General features: G+C 48.5%; 1 protein-coding gene across 5 annotated transcripts in view; it reads left to right on the forward strand.

Moving 5' to 3' along the window:
• The window catches only part of MED13L (mediator complex subunit 13L), a 282,905-nt gene extending 277,327 nt beyond the window's left edge, over positions 1-5,578 (forward strand). For all 5 annotated transcript variants that reach the window (XM_070275415.1, XM_023647096.2, XM_023647097.2 and 2 more), the window contains 2 exons: positions 1,595-1,707; positions 2,752-5,578. In XM_070275415.1, the coding sequence (XP_070131516.1) occupies positions 1,595-1,707; positions 2,752-2,884 (246 nt within the window). In that variant the 3' untranslated portion in view covers positions 2,885-5,578. The remainder of the gene's footprint in view (positions 1-1,594; positions 1,708-2,751) is intronic.
• The last annotated feature ends 15,150 nt before the right edge of the window (positions 5,579-20,728 follow it).

A 20,728-nucleotide genomic window follows, 5' to 3' on the forward strand; every position in this document is an offset into this window, starting at 1 on the left:
TTGGTGTCGGTGGGAAAGCCAAGTATGACGACCCCACACATTTTCTTTTTGAGGCAGCAGTCCCACCTCTAGAAATCCGTTCAAAGGACACATGGGCGAAAACAAAAAAAGACATTATGTAAAAGATTAGAAACAACTGAAATGTCCAACAGTAAGGGACTGGTTCAGTAAACTGTAGGACATCCTTATAGTGGAGAATTAGTCACCCATAACAAAAAGAGGAATATTTTTATGTAATTGTTCTGTGGAGTATAGATTACCATGGAGTAATCAGTAAGATGCGCACGCGCACGCGCACACACATACACATACATACATACATACATATGTATACACATATCTGTATATAGTTTCAGAAAGAAACAGTGGAAGGTTAAACCAAAAACAGTTCAAGCCATTTTCTTTTCCTAATGACTTTAACATATTATGAAATCAAAGAAGCTATATAAAAAGCCATGTAATCTTTATTTTGAATTAGAGTTATCAGCATGAAGCTAGATTGATTTACTTTTTCCTCTCTCAAAAATTAGGCTACAGATTTTTTTTCTCCGTCTACTGAAAAAGCTTAGCAGCAATTACAGCTTAGTAGCAATAAACACCTCTGTTGCCACAATTGTGGTTCCTCAATACCATTTATCATTCGAAAGGACCAGAGTTCTTTGAAGAAGTAACTGATTTCAGTTCTGAAGTAAGAAGTACTCACAATGAACCTGAGACATCTCACCACACCTAAAAGCAAAGAAGTTACCTAAGGTTATTAGGGTCCTATCAAAGAAGCCAGGAGCCCGCTTGCAGAGGTTTCCATTACCCAGGGATGGGACAATTTGATCATCAAAAAGCGTGATGACAGCAGTAGATTGGAACAAATCCGTGAGTTCATAATTGTGCTGAAAACAAAACAATTATCAGTGACCTTTTGAAGCTGCTAGAGCAGCAGCTCTTTAATCTGAAAATTGAAAAATAAAGAGAGAGGATCAAGCATTTATATTGCCTCTCCTCTACATAGTATATTTCTTAGTTATTTAATAAAGTAAGCTGTGCCGAAACCACTAAGTGGAAAAATGGTGGGGAGCTTCATGGGGGATGGAGCGTGCTGGCACCTGCCGAATCCGGCGATCAGTCCTGTTACTTCCAGTGGGACAGCAGAGGTTAGGTGCCTTTTGATGTGATGCAGTGAGAAGGGTGCAGCAGCAGCCATGGAGTGTTCTCTCGCCGACTACCACCACGGAAAAGAATCAGAACCTGATTGAGCCTCTAGAACTAACTGTTGATTTGTGGGAAATCAGGAAAGAAGACCACCACCACAAGGACACAAGCAGCCATATCCAGTGAGGCCTTCTACGGATTACGACCTGAAGAGGCACGTTAGTCAGTCATCTGCAGTTCATTTGCAAAGCTAGCTTTTTTTTCAACTGTAGGATATGGAGTTATTTGGGATCACACTGGGATTTCTGAGCAGATTAAAATCCGTAGACTCACAGAAGCCCTGACTTGTAAGGACTTAGAGAGCATCTGCTCTGGCAGGTGTGGGCCAGCCTTTTTCTGCCCTGTGGTTGCCTGGACCAGGAAGGTAACTATCTTTGTTTTTCGCCAGGCTTCGCTGCACCACCACATTTCTGTAGCACAGACGGACGAACTGCTCCCTGCCAGGAATTCTCAGCGGGTTCCACATCCTCTTGACTCCAAAACCACATCTGATGTTTTAAGGTAGAGTCAGACCTGGTCAACATAGCAGCACAATTTGAAGTTATATTCCTTTACACTTGTTTTCCAAGGTGTCTTAACTGAAGTGTGGCATTCAGGGAAGAGCTGTTACCTTCTGTGCCGTGGAGCACTGTCTGATGGGCCGGTGAGAGCCGCAGCCCCTGATAGAGCGGAGGACAGTGGCACACGCTTTGTGAAGCTGGATGAGTTCCGTGCAGGTGCAGTTGCCCTGCCCCCCGCTTAGAGGAGGCACTTCCCACTGCGGAAAATAGATCGACCTAGGGGCGAGTAGTCTGAAGACAGAGTCTGGATTAAAGCACATGGCTTTGAGAATGTTTCTTCCCCTTCCTGGCATACGTTATGTAAATAAATTAACTAGAACGTGAATTCCACAGTTGTGAAGTGCCTCCCAGAAGTGGCCTAATGCTCTTGCACTTTAACACGCCATGGACATTCTTTATGTACTTGAGAAAATACATAAGCATTTTTTAATGTTTTCTAATGACTCGAGTGATTTGAAAGTTCTAGTTAAGCGAGAAAACCTGGTCAACATGCTTTGGCTTCCAGGGCCTCTAGAGCAACACTGTCCAATAGAAATACAGTGTGAGCCACATAGCTAAGTAAAAGTTTTCTAGTAGCCACGTTAAAATAGTAAAATGAGATCTGTGAAGTTAATTTTAGTAATGAATTTACCAGTTATATCAAAAAGATAAAGTAATATCAAATATATAAAAAGTAATCATTTCAGCAGTAATCAATATAAAAATATTGGGGAGCTATTTTACATGCTTTTTTTTAACACTGAGTCTTTGAAGCCCAGGGCCTGGACAGCATGTCTGAATTCCCATGTGGCCAGTGGCTGCCGTATTGGACAGTGCAGGTCTAGAAGGAAGAGGGAACAGGAGAAAGGGGACTATAGGAGGGAGCCTGGGGCGAGTGAAGGAGGGACGTTAGGCCTTCTTGCTGCTGCGTCTGGAGGGTTAGGACTTGCAGCCCAGCCCCCCTCTGCCCAGCGTCAGGCTCTGATCTGTGTGTTTCCTCCGGCAGGTTCGTTTTGGAGCAGTACAACGCTCTGTCCTGGCTCACGTGCAATCCGGCCACCCAGGACCGTACCTCCTGCCTTCCCGTCCACTTTGTGGTGCTCACTCAGTTGTACAATGCCATCATGAATATACTTTAATTGGAAAAGCACTTGTTCTCTCTGGCTCAGTTCCTTCTCCCCGCAACCTCAGCCCAAGGAACCTGCTACACTCTGCAGATACCCCACATCCTCTCGAGACCACTCTCCACAGTCCTGCACTGTGATTCCTTCTCAGCAGGCACATGTCCTTTCTGCAGTGTTCTTTACCAGAGTAACTCACTGACACTTCTCTCATGGACCTGGAAACTTCCATAAGCAGTGACTTTCAGCCAGTGTCATGGCGTGTGCAGCCCCAAACCACTGGTCCACAGGAAGTTTTTTTTGTTGTTGGTTTTTAAGAGGGAAACAGAAGAGACAGTATCCTTTTGCACAAGAGTCTGTGTTTTCAGTCTCTGTTTAAAAATAAGGGCAGTTTAGCCCTTTGGATGAAATCCTCTAGTTATTGGTGTATGGCCTGTGGGTTATGTGAACTCCATAATCTGGGACTTTTTAAAAATAAGAACCAGCTCAAGTAGACAATTTCGTAATGGGGTTTCTGTCTCCCTAGTGCTCCCATCTAGATTGGCGTGAGTGCTTTGGTTGACTTCATACCTGTGTGTAGATACAAAAGGTCTGAGACATCTTCATTTTGTTTATTTATTTTAAGTTGTCTTGTCATATAGTTTTTGTGACTTTCTTTTAATTTTTTTAATTCACAAGGACCAGGTACAGTAGCTGAAACCCAACTCAGATCCACCATAGGATTCTTTGACTACATACCTCTGTCCTAGAAGCCGGAAAAGGAGTGAAAACAAATTGGGGAGATCACGCCTAAAAAGTAATATATTTAAAGCCACCCAACAGTGGGTTTTGTTAAGAACAAACTGGGTAAACATTCTGCCATGTTCCTTATTAAAAGTGGCCAGCGTTTCATGAAGGATAACATTTTTATACAGAAGGCAGTCAAGCTCAACCCAGAGCCATGGAGGCAAGTACCTTCATTAGTTTTATATAGTCACAATGGGAATATATTTTCTAGTGAATTCTTATTGAAAGCCAGGTCTCTCCTCTCATTAGATCAAAAGGGACTCATGTACATATCACAGTCGAAAGTGTTTGCTCATAAAATCAGTTATAAATATGGTGAATTTTTTCTGGACCATAGGAATATTATTTCAAAGAAATATTACAACTTAACCATTAAATTAGTACTTGAAGTTGAGCCTTCATGGTGGGACTTTTTTAAAAATGCCTTTTGAAAGCATTAATGGCTAATTGAAGTATCTTATGACCCCTCATTCCAGGCCCAAGAGGATTGTCTTTAAGACTCCGTTTCTAACCCTTATGTTGCTGTGCGTGTCTGTCTGAGGGCAGTGGGCGTGGGCTTGCCTCCTGCGAGCCGCTCTCATCAGGCCGTGAGCCCTAGTCAGCTGTGGAGAGAATCATGCACATTTTAAATCTTCCAAGAGACTTCCATATCCTGGTCGTTAACAAAAAAAGGAAAAATGTAATAACTGATATGATTTTGTAAAAGTATTTTTCTTGAAATAATCTAACGTTTAAAACATTATATTAAAAAAAAAGTTGTGTGGTGGGAATTGAAAGCAGAGAAATAACTTGTAAATGGATAATTTTGTTCTCTGTACCACCAATCAAAGGGGGGGTTGACTTTCGCAATGTATAGGTTAAAAAAAATCTGATATATCGAACCATTTGTATCTAATGTGTACAGTGTAAAATTGACTTTAAAAATATTGCAGTGCTATTTTTTCTTAATCAGAAAGGAAAAATTCTCAAGGCCTTTTGAAGAGCATAAGATGATGAAGATTGTAAACTTGTATAAAATTATCTTGGTGAGAAGACAAATTGTAAAGTAGATATTTGTAATCTTTTACCACTTTGGGGTTGCTTTTTTCCCAGAATTCATCAGAACTTTGAATTTTTTTTTAAAATGGGCTGTTTTTAATGCAGGGGCTTTTCTTCCCTAGAAACCCGATTCTAAGCAAAAAAAAGAAAAAAACCACAAAAAACAAAAAACCCCTACAAAAATTTTAAAAAAAGGCAGCAAAGGGTAGTTTTCATCTGGTGTCTTTTATTTAAGTTTTTTAAGTTAAGAAAAGCTGGTGACATATTTATACGTTTTTGTGCAAAAATAAATGAATGGCAATAGATTTTAAAAAATCTTATTATGTACTTCTGTGTGAAAAAGTCTGTATAATATTTCCCTTAAATATGCATTATTTTACTTGTGAGTTTTTTACTGAATTAATCTGAAATGTACAAGCCCTGGATTTGCTACAGAGTGAGAAGTTATTTTATTTTTTTTTTATTTTTAATTTTGGAAATTCTGCAGAAATCAGAACTCTTACCATGGTTTGAACTAAAATGGGGAAATGGGGAGGGGAGAGGGGCGGGATTGTCCAGCATGCTTGTATGTATATTTCAGAACCTTTTTTAAATGTAAAAGCTGTACATTTCTGGGAAGTTCTGAATTTCTTTTGTTTCCTTTTTTCCTTCAGGCATTTTGCAGTGAGCTTCTTTTATATATAGCAAACAATTTGAAAGAATACAAAAATATGTGAAGTTCATTTAAAAAACTACAGTATAGCGCTGGTACAGTACACTAAAAGACTTTGATAAAAAGAAACAATACTAAAGGCCTCCATTTTACATGTCATTCATATATACCTTGTGAATGAGAGCTATATACTTTTACACACTTTTTTAGAGGAATAAATTATTGAATTACTGAAACTTTGAGTGGCTTTTTTCCCCTCCATCCTGCCTTTGTAATAAAAATGGTCCACACCTCTTCAAAAGGTGTATATTTTGTGGATTGAACAATCCTTGACTAGGAGCCCGGCTCCGCCTTCCAGAGTAAACTGGACGTAGGCTTTTACTGCCCCAATGCCCCATCCCACAGCTGTTCTCAGATGGTGTTCTCACACTCCAGAGGACCAGCGTGTCCTTAGATCAGTTTTTAGAGCCTGAACACACACACACAGCGTTGAACTAGGGATCCTGTCATTTAGTTCCGTGATTAACTGTTGCAGTGGGTCACATCTAACGGTGTCTCCCAGCTGTAAGATTGCGGTCAATCCCAGAACAAATTACAAGTGTGTTTTCCACTTCCTTTCTCTTCACAGTCCCAGCCAGTTTCTTTTTGACGTTCCTTAGAATAAACAGACGTCTCTCTTTGCTGTTTCCCCAATTCACAGGCTAGTGACGGTAGTACGTCATCCAACACACCATATACAAGCAAGGTGCTCATTGTGCGGCACCCACTATGTTGTTCTCCTCTCCTTGGGTCCATCCAGGAGGAAAACCGCATGCTCTTGGGGTAGAATCTCTTGCTAAAATGGTAAACCCCAGGACTTGGCAGAGCTCATAGTCAAAATCTGAGTAACTTGAAAGACCTTGCTTTTACTCTTCCTCCATCTATTTAGAAATATCCATTGTTCTGAATGTAACAACGTCTGAATCTAGAGATAAAACTATGAAGACTGCTCAGCCTCAGTCATTTCATCTGCAAAGGAGGGATGAGGGCGATGCCGTGAGAAATGCTCTGCAAACCACAAAGCTGTGTCTGTGTTGTCATAGTTGCACTGTTGAAGAAGGCTGAGAAAAGGGAGGCCCCGTGTTGGGTCAGAGATAATGCTGGTCCCTGTCTCATCCAGTGCCCGTTGCCTTAGATACAGGTCACAGCACCGTTTGTAATGCTGCTTGCCGAAAGCGTTATGAAGACTCTCGCCTTTCCCACATCCTGTGCCATCAGGGCAGTCCAATGGTTCCTGTGTCCCCGTAATCATCAGAATGAGGTGGTGCTTTTACAAGCATCTGTTAGCTTGGATACTCTGCTCATACATTGGGTGGTACTTTATCTGACAATTAGTGACTGTTGCTTTATTTATACTGGGAACTTTGTTCTCATAACCACTACTAGTCTACCAATTCGGCAACAGAAGCTAAGTCTCTGAGGTAGGAAAAATTATTTGTCGAATGCATTTAAACATTTTGCAAACTAGATGTAGATAAATGTGACTTGGCACTTAGGAACCGTCAGCCTCCAGACATTTGCATTGCTCAGATTCTGCTTAACACTAGTTCATTCCCTCCAGCGACGCCGTAGCATAGTTTGATGTTCCTGCAGTTCGGGAATTCATGGGTCCGGGGATCTGTGCCCAACTTGTATCAAAGAGCCAATAAAAATCTTTATAAAAGTGTCATTTATCAATAGGAGTTTCTAAAAGCAGACTTCTCATCAGACTAAATGCCAAAGCACGAGCCACACACTGAAAACAGTCTTTGCTACTTGTCGTTTAGACAACGCCAGCAATTATATAAAGACAGGTTCTTTCGCTTTTGAATTCACTGCACGCTGAAATCCTATCAAGATGTGATTTTAATGTATTACCATGTTATCTTGGTGTTAAATGATTCCCTTGTTTATATTCCCTTGACAAAAGGTCACCTTAACAGTAATTATTCCATGTCATTGACACCTAATGAGACACCATTAGAAAATGCTATTGCGCCAGGTAATTACACGGTTGTAAGGTTTGCCCTGGGCATCTTACTCTGCTTGGAACCAGATTTGCCAGTCGGCCGCCACTTCACTTGAAATTCTCAGGTCAAGTTTAAAAAAGATCTTTTGATACTCACTGCTTCTGGCTAGATCTCCAAAGTAATGAAGCAGGTAAGAAATAGAAGTTGATAAGGAAGAAAGTTTAATCCCCAGGAAGGAGCTTGGCTTGAGTTTTCTCTGTAAGGGTTGTTTCCTCCATGAGCATGAGTTTCCAGCCATGGGAAGATGCAGACAGACACCAGGTCAGGCTCACTTTTTTTTTTTAGACAAGCAGGGAAGTGAGAAAAGCACATTTTGTTTTAATAATCTGCTAAATACTCTGTTCATCTGGACTGGTACTCAGTGCTCTGTTCGTTTATAGGGGTTAGAGCACGCCTGTCCCGGAGTACTTAGAGTTACCCAGGACTGTGAGGCGCCCCGCTCGGCCTTTCTCTGGCTGCTGCTGCCTATTTGATGCCTTCGTTGCCTTGCTGGCGGATGGTTCAATCTAGCTGGTTCATAAAACCAGACAATAGTCAGGAAAATTGGCCATGCTGGAGCTAAGATTAGACAGCTGACACAAGGAAATGTTGGCCTGTTTGCTGTGGGGGGGAAATCTTTAGTTTAACATGTGAGGTGGTAATTGTTTTATTTATCTTGAGCTTGAACTTTTCTCAAGCATTTATTTACAAGTTAGCTCCTCCTCTTTTTAAGTCTTTTGTTTTCTTAGAGGTCTTGATGCTGTTCATATTAATTATATGCATTATTTACCTAAATAATGTCCTGTCTGCTTCCTTTTAAGTATGTGATTTTTAATTGTAGAGGAGATGTTTGTCTACTTTAATACACATGCCGATTTCTTTTTTCTGTTGATGTTTCTTGTGCCACCGCAAAGCTTCAGAAGTGACCTCCCTTCTCAGGTCTAGGGATCCAGGTCGTGCTTGCTACACAGGATGAACTGAGGGCTCTCAGTCCTTTTCTGTGACACGGGAGAGTTTACACGACACGACTTTGTGCTGGGCTGACTGTGGCTTGGGCCAAGAGTAGGCCCCAGGGCTGTTTGTTGAACACACGCTGTCAAAGAGTGGAATGCACCTCAAAAATCAGAAATAGTTCACCGCCACGTGCAGCACATCCTGACGCCTTTTGGGGGAGCAGAAGAAATATATTTTACATATGAGAAAATACAGGAATTTCTTTTTATTGTTGTTGATTTAGGTTTTCTATTTCTTCGGTCAATGTTGGTAATTTAGATTTTTACAGGGGAAAAAAATTGAGTTTTTCCAACGTGTTTCTATGCAATTGTTGAGAGTCCTCCCTGAATTCGGAGCCTGTGCTTTATGCTAATGTATGCCCCTTGTCGCTTCTAACGATATTTATGACGTTTTTTTCCTTCTTGATTTATTTTCTAGCAGTGTGCTGTTTTTCAGTTTTGTTTGACTTTTCATGGATTTAACATATCTACCGTTTTTATCCTCACTTTTGTCTTGCTATTCCTTCTCCTGGTTTCCTTGAGGGTGTGTTTCCTTTCCCTGAATCTTAGTTGCCTGCTTGGGTAATTTGTTTTCTCTTTTGAGGAGACAGGCATTTCTAGCCTGGGGCTTCTGGATGTGTGTGGCCCTCCTCAGATTATATGCAAAATTCTTTCTGTGTGTGCATTTTCCTAGGGGCAGCTGTGTGTCAGATTCCCAGAGGTGTCCAACCCTGAAAGGGATGAAAATGACTGATGTGGAACTATGTTCAAGTTGATTGCATCCTCCAAGTTTTGATGTTTAATGTTTTCATTTTTATTTTTAGACTCTTAGTTCCTTATTTCTTTTTCAATCTGCCTTTTTTTAATAAAAGAAAATTCTGCTTGGATTTTAAAGTCTCTCGTAATATAATTTCTTTCACTACAATGTAATCTAGTAATGATTGGTTTTTGCAAACATTCTCTGAAACCTTCAAAACAAGGAATGTCCTATAAGGCAGTGCTGTCCAATAGAAATAATGTGAGCCATAAATGTAATTTTATATTTTTCAGTAGCCACATTAAAAAAGTAAAAGAAACAGGTGAAATTAATTTTAATAATTTATTTAACCCAGTATGTCCAAATTTTATTATATTTCAACATGAATTAATATAAAAATTGTCCATGAGATGTTTAGCATTCTCATTTTTGCAATAAGTCTTTGAAATCTGGTACTTATTTTACGTTTAAGCACGCTAAATTTGGATGCTAAATTTTCAGTGGTTAAAGCGAAATCTAGTTCTACCAAAACGATAAAGTTGAATTTAACAGAAAGAATATTTTACACTACTTCAGTTTTTAAATTTAAATTTTAATTAGCTAAAATTTGACAATTGGTCCCTCAGCCACACTCACCACATTTCAAAGCCTGTGATCGCCACAGTGTAGCACTACAGTGTAAGATTTGAGATCGATTGCTCTGTCCTAGTATATTTTCCTTATCTCCTTGCCCTTGTCTGGCCCTCAAGCCTAGATAGTAGGAGTTAAAATTTCCCACTGCAATTTTGGGCCGTCGTGTTTTGTACCGTGTCGTAAGTGCACAAAGGTTTATAATGTATGTCTGTATAATGACCCTTTATTCTGCATAATACTTTTTGCTTTAAATTATCCCCACCCTTTTTTGTTGTTGTTGAGGAAGATTGGCCCTGAGCGAATGTCTGTTGCCTTGCCAGTCTTCCTCTATTTTTACGTGGGACACCGCCACAACACGACAATGAGTGCTGCTGGGTCAGCACCTGGGATCCAAACCTGTGAGCCCTGGGCTGCCGAAGTGGAGTGTGTGAACTTAACCATGACGCCACCCGGGCTGGCCCTTAAATTATCCTCTGATGCTAATATCACTACCCCTGTTTCCTGTGATTAGAATTCTAGTAGCATATCTTTGACCAACCGTTTGTTTTCCGCCTTTGTCATTTTGTGTTAGGTGTTCTTCATTCAAGTTGGTGCATTTTATTTCCTAATAGAGTAATAATTTCATCTCAATAGGGTAATTTTTACCATTTGTGCTTCCTGTTCTGTGTTACACTTTGGCTTGTCAGCCAGTTCTTGTAAATGCACATATTTATTTCCTTTTCCTCTTCAGTTTTGCCTTTTTTATGTATAGACCCTGCTATTTGCTTTTATCTTTTAAAAACGTTTTGGGGCTGGCCCTCTAGCCTAGTGGTTACGTTTGCCACGGTCTGCTTCAGTGGCCTGGCTTCAGTTCCCAGGTGCAGACCTGCACCGCTCATCGACAGCCATGCTGTGGCAGCAGCTCACATATAAAGTGGAGGAAGATTAGCACAGATGTTGGCTCAGGGCCAGTCTTCCTCGGTGGGGGCGGGGGGAGTCATTTTGGAAAGAAACTTCCACTTTCAAATTCTATTAGTGATTACCTTAAAACAATCCACAAACCTTCATAATGCTCTTCTTATTCCGTGTGTACCCATTCTAATAAAAAAGTGTCCCCTCTCATCCACAGCCCCAGCCCCACGTGCCCTCTCCTGCCTGAGTGTGTGTGCGCGCACTCTGCTGTCTGCCTTTCCCAGCCCCGGGGGAATCTGGGCAGCATGTTTTTCACCCATCCTCCTCCTTTCCCTTGGACACTGCCCTTCAGCTTTAGATAGCTCCCTTCCTTACAGGCTTCTCTCCCCAGCAAATGTAGAAGCCACTGTTACACGGGGGCATCTTACATCAGGTCCCCTCAGTCCCCATTCCACAGAACCATGACATATTTGCAGAAGGAATTTGTTGATTCTGTCAACAGATACTGTGTGCCTCCAAGGTGCCAGGTCCTGTGCTGGGAGAAGCGGGATAAAGAAGCCCCACGCTGGGATCCTCGGGGTCCAGGAGACGGTCCATGGCACAGTGGACCAGCTTACGAGAGCTGCACAGTGCGCCCGCTTCCCAGCGCAGCGTGGGCCACGAGCAAACCCGTTCCTTTCCTCAGCTTGGCGTCTTCTAGGCTCTGTCTCCAGTTTCTATCAGCCCACCTCTGTCATAGGGCACAAGTACTTCCCGCGTCCAGCGCTGTCCCACAACCCAGCCATCCATCACTTTAGCCCCGTCTTGCTGACGCCTTCGATTCTTCACCTTGATTACTCTTCGTGCCGCTGGGCAAGTCTCAATCCTTGTTCCCCAGAGCTGATTAGCATTTAGATTCCCAGGCTACCCCCAGGTTCTGATCCTGTCAGCTTGGGGGGCAGTGCCCAGGGATCTGCATTAACTGCCCTCCCCTCTCCAGGGCACTCTGATCCAGGAGTCAGTGGACCACACTTGGAGAAATATTTTGTCCAATTCAACTTAACTTCTGCTGAGCCAATGTGGGCAGGCAGGCAGTTAGCAAAGGGTACCTCAGTACATCCGACTGCCATTACTGTGTTAAAACTCGGGATAGCTTTTCTCCTAGGTACTTTTTTTTTTTTTACCTGAGGAAGATTGGCCCTGAGCTAACATCTATGCCAACCTTCCTCGATTTTGTATGTGGGACGCCACCACAGCATGGCTTGATGAGCAGTGTGTAGGCCCATACCCAGAATCCAAACCTTCAAACCCCAGGCCAACTGAAGCTTAGTATGGAAACTCAACCACTATGCCACTGGGCCAGCCCTTCTCCTGTGAACTCTGGCTAGATAATCTCATCCTCTCCTGTGGCACTCAAATCTGTAGCTGTAGAGTCTATGTTTCCAGCTGCCTCTCAGAGGCCTCTGCCTCAAAGTCCACGTCACTCTAGACATGGCACTCAGTTCCTCTGTTCTTTCTCGTCCTCCTCATCAGTCCTGAAATCTGTGTCATCCTTGACCTCTCTTCCCCTCATCCCCCATGTCCTGTCACTCACTGATTCTACATTCTCAACATCGTCCTGTCTCCTTCGGGCCAGGCATTGAGACACCACGTTGAACAGGATGGACCCCCTCCCCGGCCTGACGTGGGCTGTGGCAGTGAGATCTGTAGGGGAGAAAAAGCACGGGCTACAACGTGGTGTGAGAACCACTATGGTGGGCACTCGCGAGGTGCTGCCACGTCTGGAAAACACTCTCTGGGGAAGTGAGCTTTTAAAGGAGGTCTGCAGAACCAGTGGGAGGCAGCTGTCGGAGGTACAGAGGGAGCTGTGTCCCAGGGGTGGGTGCAGCGTGTGGGGAACACTCAAGGCTAGGGAACCGACCACAAGGGGACAAGGAGGCAGTGGTGAAGGATGGAGCCTCACGTGTGAGCATGCGCCAGATTCCAAGGTGATGATCAAGCCAGGCTCAAGAATTAAGACTGCGGAAAATGGGAACTCACTGAGGAGTCACAAGCAAGTTAAACGCTTGATCAGGTTGACCTTCTAGAACCATTTTCCTGGCTATGGAAGGAGGGTAGACACGGAGGGAAGGGCGAAGGCGGCCCCCACCCAGTGTAGGCAGTGGGGACACCCACAGGCCGTGGGGAGGGTGAGAGGGTGACAGTTCCAAGGGCTGTCTAAGAATGAGTCACTAGACCTTGTGGGCTGATGAGGTAGGTGAGAGTGTGGGGAGGGGACTCAGGACGACAGAGGTTTCTGGCCTCAGCAGTAAAGGGCAGACGGCAGCGCAACGGCTGTGGTGACCAGGAGACTACTGGTGAGCCTGCTGAGAGCGAGCTCGGCCGAGGGGCAGGGGGCACACGCGGTGGGGAGGAACGAGGGGGAGAAGCGGGTGGCGAGCGCCGGGCGTGGCGCCGTGAGCAGCCTGGCTGGGTTCGCTCTTTCACTGGGGAGAGCCTCGAGCGTGCTGAACTGCCAGGACAGAGGACAGGTGACAGAGCGAAGGGCCCAAGGGGCAGGGATCCGGCCCTCGGTTGAGAGAGCGCCTCAGCCGACGCTTTGTTTCCTTGTGAAGGAGACCAGAGCCCACGAGCCGGGTGTGGAGGGCAGGAGGTCTCAGACGATCTGGAGTGGCCCTGGTGCACATCAGGGACGAGAGCCGACGAGAACAGCACCAGCGGCTCTGAGACCACGAACTTAGCGTGGCGCCCATCTGCGCGTCAGGCGGCTTTCCTCCCCGGGCCCGGGATGCAGATGGAGAAGGCCGGCCTTGGCCCGTCCCCTCGACACCAGCCTGCGAACACTGGATGGCACATCGAGAGCCAGGCCCCGGATCCAGAGCTGGAAATGCACATGTGGCCTCCCCCGCAGCTCAGAACAGTCTGCCAAGGTCGCCCTCCCTCGGCTGAGCTCGGGAAGATCGCGCCTCTCCAGCGTGAGACAGACGGTGGGCGAGCACCGGGGAAGGTGGCCCCGGGCACCCGGGAAGGCGCAGAGCCCAGCTTCATGCTTCCAGCTCGCGTTAAGCCCCGCCCTTACTAACAGAGCGTCGTTTGCCCTGAACGTTCTGGAGAGACCATTTCGTTAACTAAGGAGAGGGAACACAGTGGAACTGCCTACAGCTGCACGCGCTCCTGTTCTCGCCACGTCATCGCAGAGGGGCGTGGATCTGCGATCTGTCCGGGGCCCGAGTGATTCGTGCACGACTCCACTTACCCCAAGCAGACACATCGATGTCATCCTGTCATCCTGGATAACCGTTTCTCCATCGCCAAATCCTGCTGATGCCAACTCTCAAGTCCCTCTGCGATCCACCACCTTACGTCTCCCCGGGATCTCCAAGCAGCCTCCCTGCCCACCTTGCGCCCCACGCCCGCCCCTCTCAGTCCATCCCCGACTGTTCAGTGGTCTCGGGGAAGTCCAGCCTGCTCAGCAGGGAACACCGGGCTCATCATGGTCTGGGCTCGGTCAACCTTCACCGGCTCCTGTCCCAAGCCACTGCGTGGAGCTCCTTTCCCATCCCAGGCCTGGCGTGGCAGGCTGGGCTGACCCAACACGCACTGCGTGCTTGCCCTCACACTACTGCAGAAGGGCCCTCGGTTTACTTACATCTCCCCAACTTGGCCTTGAAGGTAGAGGGGTAGGGTGGCGTCTAAACCTGGCACAGAGCAACCGTTTTGGATTCTTGGTGATGAACGAGTGAAAATAGTCCAACCCACTGAGGCCCAGAGAGGGAAGTGGGGTGTCCAGGGCAGCAGAGCAGGGGCGGGAATAGAATCGACCCCCTGCCCTTGACTTGCACTAAGGCTTGAGTTCATCGGGGAATAAATGGGACAGGGAGCTCCTCTCAAAGGGTCACACCGGAAAGCAAACCTCGGAAACACTGAAGTCTTGTTTTTCTGCCTCTACTTCGTAGGACAAAACTCCACCTTGCAGTGTGGCTCACATCTAGAACATTCTCTCTGCTTGAGGCTCTTCTCAGCCCGGTCTTGGTGCAGACGAAGCCTTGGCTTCCTGGGCTCCCATCTCTGGGGTCCGTCCCACACTGCGCTGGCTTCCCGGTCCCTCCCAGACTCCAGAGGGGCTGGTGTTTCCCCCATCGGCACGGACCACGCTGTGCCACCAGCTGACGGTTCCCCCACGGACCCTGCCTCTCCGGCACGTGCGAGACATTCGAAGAGTAAGCCGAGTCATGAGCCATGGCGAGACGAGTCTCTCCTGGCCATTTTTCTAGAACCTTCTAAACTTGAAAGGGAAGTTCCCTCTTTGGATCAACCAATCCCTGTTTGACCCAAGTTCCCTGTAACATTTCAGGAACATGGGGTTTTGAGCTCAAATCTGCCACCAACATCCTGAATTCAAATCTTGGCTGCACCGTGGCTCACTCTGCCTGCTTTTTCACCCGTAAGATACAGATGCTAATTGCACATCCCTTCGCCTGGTGTGAAGGCTGAGTGGACTGACACCTGCGTGGGACGGTACCGTGTGGGGCATGCAGCAGGCACTCAGTGAATGCCAGTTCTTGTTTTTCCAGAAGAGTCACGAAAGGACTGACTTCATCCCTCCCCGTGTTTGGCAAATAGGCATTTCCAACATGGATGAAGTGGAATTCTTGATTTCTCTCCTAAACCTGTGTGCTCCTCCACCACTCTCTCTTCCAGATGCTCAGTGCAAGCCCCAAACCTCGGGGTGGGTCTGGACTGGTGTTTTTTTTTCTCACCCTCCACATGTGATCTGTTGCAATCTTGTGAGCCTCACCTTCAAAATGACCCCAGAGTCTGAGTTCTTACCACCCCTCCTGCCCCCACTGTCATGGAAGCCAAGAACTCTCACCTGGACCCACCAGAGCTGCCTTCTCATCCCGCAGACCTCTGTGCGGTTCCTTCTCCATCCTCCATCCACAGTGGTCTCTCAAAGAATGAGCCGTGCCCTGTTGCTCCTGGGCTCAGAACCCTCCTCAGCACCCCACCATCCAGGGAATAAAGTCCAACTTGCAAGAGTCCACATCAGCCCCCGACACGCTCCCTCGCCCCGTCCCAGCTGCACTGGTCTTCCTGCCAGCCCCGGAGTTTGCCAAACACACTCTCACCGCCGGACCTTTGCACGTCCTGTTCCTCCCACCAGAAATTCTCACTCTTCCTCCTCCTCGAGGCTGGTGCTCACCTGTCACGTGCCCGGCAAGGCCTGGTTACACACACTGTTTGAAAAGCACAGCCCCCTCCCTGCTTCTCGTCCACAGCACTTAGTGTGATGGAACAGATGGTGCTGCCTACTGACTGACTTTCTTTCTCTTCCCTCCTGGAAGGTAAGCACGGGCAGGACGCAGGGACTTGCTCTCCTCTGCATTCCCAGCGCCTGGCACATAGCGGGCTCTCAAGCAATATCTGTGGAACTGATGACTGAGTTTGTGGGGCTGACCGTCATTCATTCGGGTCCCAACTGCACAGTCATCTCCACGGAGAGCTCGCCCCTGACCCACACTTCGCTCTTCCTTCTTTGTTTTGAAGCCCCTATCACTCCAAACAGATGCACCTCTTTGGCTTGTCTGTGTGTCCTCTCTCCTACTAGGACATAAGTCCCATGACGGCAGGGACGGTGTCCCCAACTTAGAGACCAGTGTCTTCCGTCTATGGAAGAAGGCCCACAAATATTTTATAATTTTTAATCTTGAAATAATTTTAGACTCGCTGAAAAGTTGCAAAAGTAATGTGCAGGTTCCTGCATCCCGTCCACCCGCTTCCCCGCAAGTTGACATCTGGCGTCATCGTGGTACAGGTGTGGGAACAGGACATTGACGCTGGGGCCTTACTCCCAACGAACGCCAGGCTTGGTTCCGAGCGCGCGCCTTCCCCTCGTGGCCTTTCCCGGCTCCGGTGTCCAGGCCCGGACCCCACGTTGCACGCCTTCCTCGGTCTCCTGCGTCCCCTCGGGTCTGTGATCGTTTCTCTCTTTCCTGGTCGTTGCATGACTTTCGAAGTGTGCTGGTTCCTTATTGCGGAGAACGTCCTTCCGTCTGGCTCGTCTGACGTCTTCCCGTGGTGAAGTCGAGGTGATGCGTTTCGGGGCAAGTGAGGTACCCTTCTCCGTGCATGCATCACGTCCGGGGCACCCGATGTCCCTCTGTCGTGCTACAGGCGACCTTAACCCTGCTCGCGTGGTTGAGACGGTGTCTCCTGGCTTTCCCTGCCGTCCGGTTGTTATTCCCCCGCAGGTGTTGTGGATGGAGTACGTTCTGCGGGAGGACGGCGGCGGCGCGGACGGATCTGGGTTATGTCTCAGGTCGTCCACCAGGGGGCGCCCTTCACCACGAATCTGTCTGGGCCACAGTTAGGGCTGGGCGGCCGGGGCTGCGGGCGGGCCGGGGCTGGTCTGCGCCGGCGGCCCGGGGACGGACTCCAGGCGGGGCGTCAGGCCGGGGGTGGGGGTGGCTTCAAGGGCAGTGTGGCTCTTACCTGGCAGATTCACAGTCGCGAGCAAAGAGGCTGCCAGGGGCACGGGGCGTGTGTGTGTATGTGTGTGTGTGTGTGTGAACAGGGCTGGGGGCATGGGGTATGTGTGTGTGGGTGGGAACAGGGCTGGGGGGCAGGGGGCGTGTGTGTGTGGGTGGGAACAGGGCTGGGCGCATGGGGTATGTGTGTGTGTCTGGGAACAGGGCTGGGGGGCATGGTGTGTGTGTGTGTGTGTGTGTGAACAGGGCTGGGCGCATGGGGTATGTGTGTGTGTCTGGGAACAGGGCTGGGGGGCAGGGGGCGTGTGTGTGTGTGTGTGGTCGCTGCTGTCACTGTCATACCTGGGCAGCTGTAGAAATTAAGAAGCCAAAGCAAATGTCCGTCCTGTGGTCCCTGCGAGTGGCCTCGAGGCCCAGGTAGGAAGGGACCCGAGCTGAACCAGCTCCTGCAGCCACAGACATTTCGGTAGGGCCCAGACCCTGGGGCAGTGGGGACATCACTCCTGTTGAATTCAGCTTCAATCCAGCAGAATGTTTACAAACCAGGGCGTGAGAGAACTTTCTGGGCTGAGGGAAAAGTTTCGATTTTGATTGGGGTGATGTTATATTTGGCAAAGCCCAGAGGACTTTACACTTAAAGTGGGTGCTTTTTAAAAATTTTTGATTGTGTAAAAAACATCCAACATAAAACTTACCTTCACAGCCCTTTGAACTGTCCTGTCCAGCAGTGTGAGGATATTTACATTTTTGTGCAACTCATCTCAACTCGTTCGTCCTGCCAGACTGAAACACTGTCCCATTTATCACCAGCTCCCCCCACCGCCAGCCCCCCGCAGCCCCCATTCTGCTTCCTGTCCCTGTGAATTTGACAACTCTGGGTTCCTCGTAGAAGTGGAATCATGCAGGGTTTGTCCTTTGGTGCAGCATGGTATCCTCAAGTTTCGTCCACACTGTAGCCTGGGGCAGAATTACCTTCCTTTTTAAGACCGCGTGATAGTTGGTTGTTTGGCTGGGCCGCATTTTGTCCACCTGTTTGCGGACACTCGGGTGCTTCCCCTTTTTGGTTATTGTGTCTCTGCTGCTAGGAACATGGGCCTGTAAATGTCGCTTGGAGACCCTGCTCTCAGTGCTTTCGGCTGCACTCCCAGAAGTGGGCTCCCTGGGTCGGATGTCCGTTCTATTTAACTTTCTGAGGCAGCTCCTTACTATTTCCCACGGTGGCTGCACCAGAATGAGTGCATGTTTTGAAAATAGATTATACCTCCATAACCCTGATTTTAGAAGGAGGATGCAGCCGCGGGCGCGTCTGGTCTCTCGTGAGGAGCGGTGACCCAGGCGGTCTCCTCTCCCTTGCGGCTCTCACGAACACAGCAGTGAAATGGGCTCCCCGGGTCCCTGCAGCTCCAGCCTCGTTTCTGGCTCTAATTTTACCCTCTGAGATCAACAGGAAGATTAATAGGCATTTTTTTTTAATGGCTCCCAGGCCTGCAGGCCCCCCAAATAAAAACAAACATCCCTGTCCCGGGCCAGCCCCACACGCCTGCCCCCTCCGCCTCCTGCCCTGCGAAGCCGCTTCTGGATCACACGTCTCGTTGGCATGTGTGAGACGTAGAGACGGCGGGCTGGTCACCCTGCCATCCCACCCGGGAAGCGGGCGACATCCAGGAGCAGCGCCGCCTTCCCGAGGGGCCGGCTTGGAGGGGCGAGCCTACAGGGGCTTCTCAGCTCACCCATCGGGGCCTTTAGGTCAGGGGGCTGGAGGAACAGTTTTGCCTTCTTCCCTCCCCGGTAGAGAAGGTTCTGTGTCCCCTCGAGTTGCAGGCAAAGGAGCCTGACAAGTCACTTGTCCCTGGCCCACAGCGAAACGGCCCCCCAAGGGAGATCCTTGGGCCGAGGCCTCTGAAGCTGGGCAGGCCGAGGCCAGGCTCCTCCCCTCTCAGTGTTCTTGACCCTTCCATCCGTCCTCTGACTTCCGCAGTGCAGAAAGGAAAGAGTGCAGGGAAGACGAGGCCCCAAGTGACCCTGTGCTTCTGTAAATAGCTGACAGTTTCTGCAGGGGGGGGACTCTGAGTGTGGGGCACAGATTGCAAATGGGGGCCCTTGGCCTCATCCGGCCTGCAGCCGTGTGTGACGGGATTGGGGCCATGCGATGTGTTTTTGAAAGTGAGTTAGTAACCAACATTTCGAAATGGGGTAATTCACAGTTTTTAAAAAACAAATCTCCAGCTGTTCTTTTGAACAATCATCTAGACGTGGGAGCCAGTTGGTCTGCGTTTCCACCTGGCCGCAGTCGGCTGGAGCCCAGTCGAGAGCGCCCCGCCCCACCCCCTTTCAGTCAAGGCGGAGGCACCAGTTTGCTGCAGTCCTTGCCACTCCCTAGTGCCTTGCGCTGGCTTTCGCTTTGCTCATTCCCGTTATCTGCCTGGCCCCCGTGCGTATATGTGTTTGGGATGCCTAATCTCTGACTCACATTTTTCAAGGTGCAAAGAGCCTTTAATGACTGTCTAGTCCAGGGAGTCAGCAAACCACAGCCTGAGGGTCAAATGCGGCCCGTCACTTGTTTTTGTAAATAAAGTTTTATTGGAACACAGCCATGCCCACTGGACTCGATCTTGTCTGTGGTGGCTTTCACACAACGGCTGAGCTGGTAGTTGCAGTAGAGACAGTGTAGTTTGCAAAGCCTGAGGTATTGGCTCCCTGGCCCTTTACGGAAAGACTGTGCTGACCTCTGACCCCAGTCACACCTTCTTTTGTCATTGATGCACAAACTGAGGCCTAGAGAGGGAAAAATGGAGCCAGGTCATGCTCAGTGGCTGACGCTGGACTCTGAGTCCAAAGCCCTTCCTGCTGGATCCCACTGAGAGAGGTTTCAGGACACCCCCGACACCTCGAGGACCGCCCCAGGATCCTTGAGGAGCCAGTGTCTCCTGCTCCTGTTGGCTGCTCCGGTGGGAGCAGCCCCGGGGCCTTGTCCTCACCCTGCGCCTTCTCCTCCGTGAGCCGATGGGGCCGAGGTGTCTGGTTCCCATCACTGCTGACAATCAGCCCTCCACACCCCGGGCCAGGCCCGGAGTTTGTCTGTAAACCCTGACATCATTAACACCCCATCAATCGCCTTGCCCGTGGGCTGGCGAGGCCTCCATCTGGAATTCGGCCCTGGCAGAGATCAAAGGCTGGCCGTCTGGAGCCCTGCCTCGGGGAGAAGGGGGATCTGGCTGGGGGCTCAGTGCTGGGTCCCCTTGGGCTTGGCCTGGGGCCTCGTGGAGGGAGGGGTGTCTTAGGGCCTCGGGGTCCTGACAGCTGGGCGCCAGCCCTGCCGTGCACAACTGTCCCTTTGGACAAGAACTTTACCTCTCCGAGCCTCAGTTTCCACATGTGTAAAATGGGACTACAGCACCCACCAGCGAGTGTGCAAACCCCTTAAAAGTCGTAAAGTTGGGTAAAACGATATGATGTCTGAGACTTGCTTTCAAAACCCTCCCAGGAGAAATGAGTGCATCCTTGTGCGGGGCGTGAGGGCGGAAAGGCAGCCAGGCTGGCCTCATGTTGGCGATGGCTAAATCGGTGACAGATCCATGGGGCTTCTAGGATTCTCCTCTCGACTTTGTGGATGTTTGAA

The sequence above is a fragment of the Equus caballus genome, chromosome 8, assembly GCF_041296265.1.
Source record: "Equus caballus isolate H_3958 breed thoroughbred chromosome 8, TB-T2T, whole genome shotgun sequence".
In the NCBI taxonomy this organism is placed as follows: Eukaryota; Metazoa; Chordata; class Mammalia; order Perissodactyla; family Equidae; genus Equus; species Equus caballus.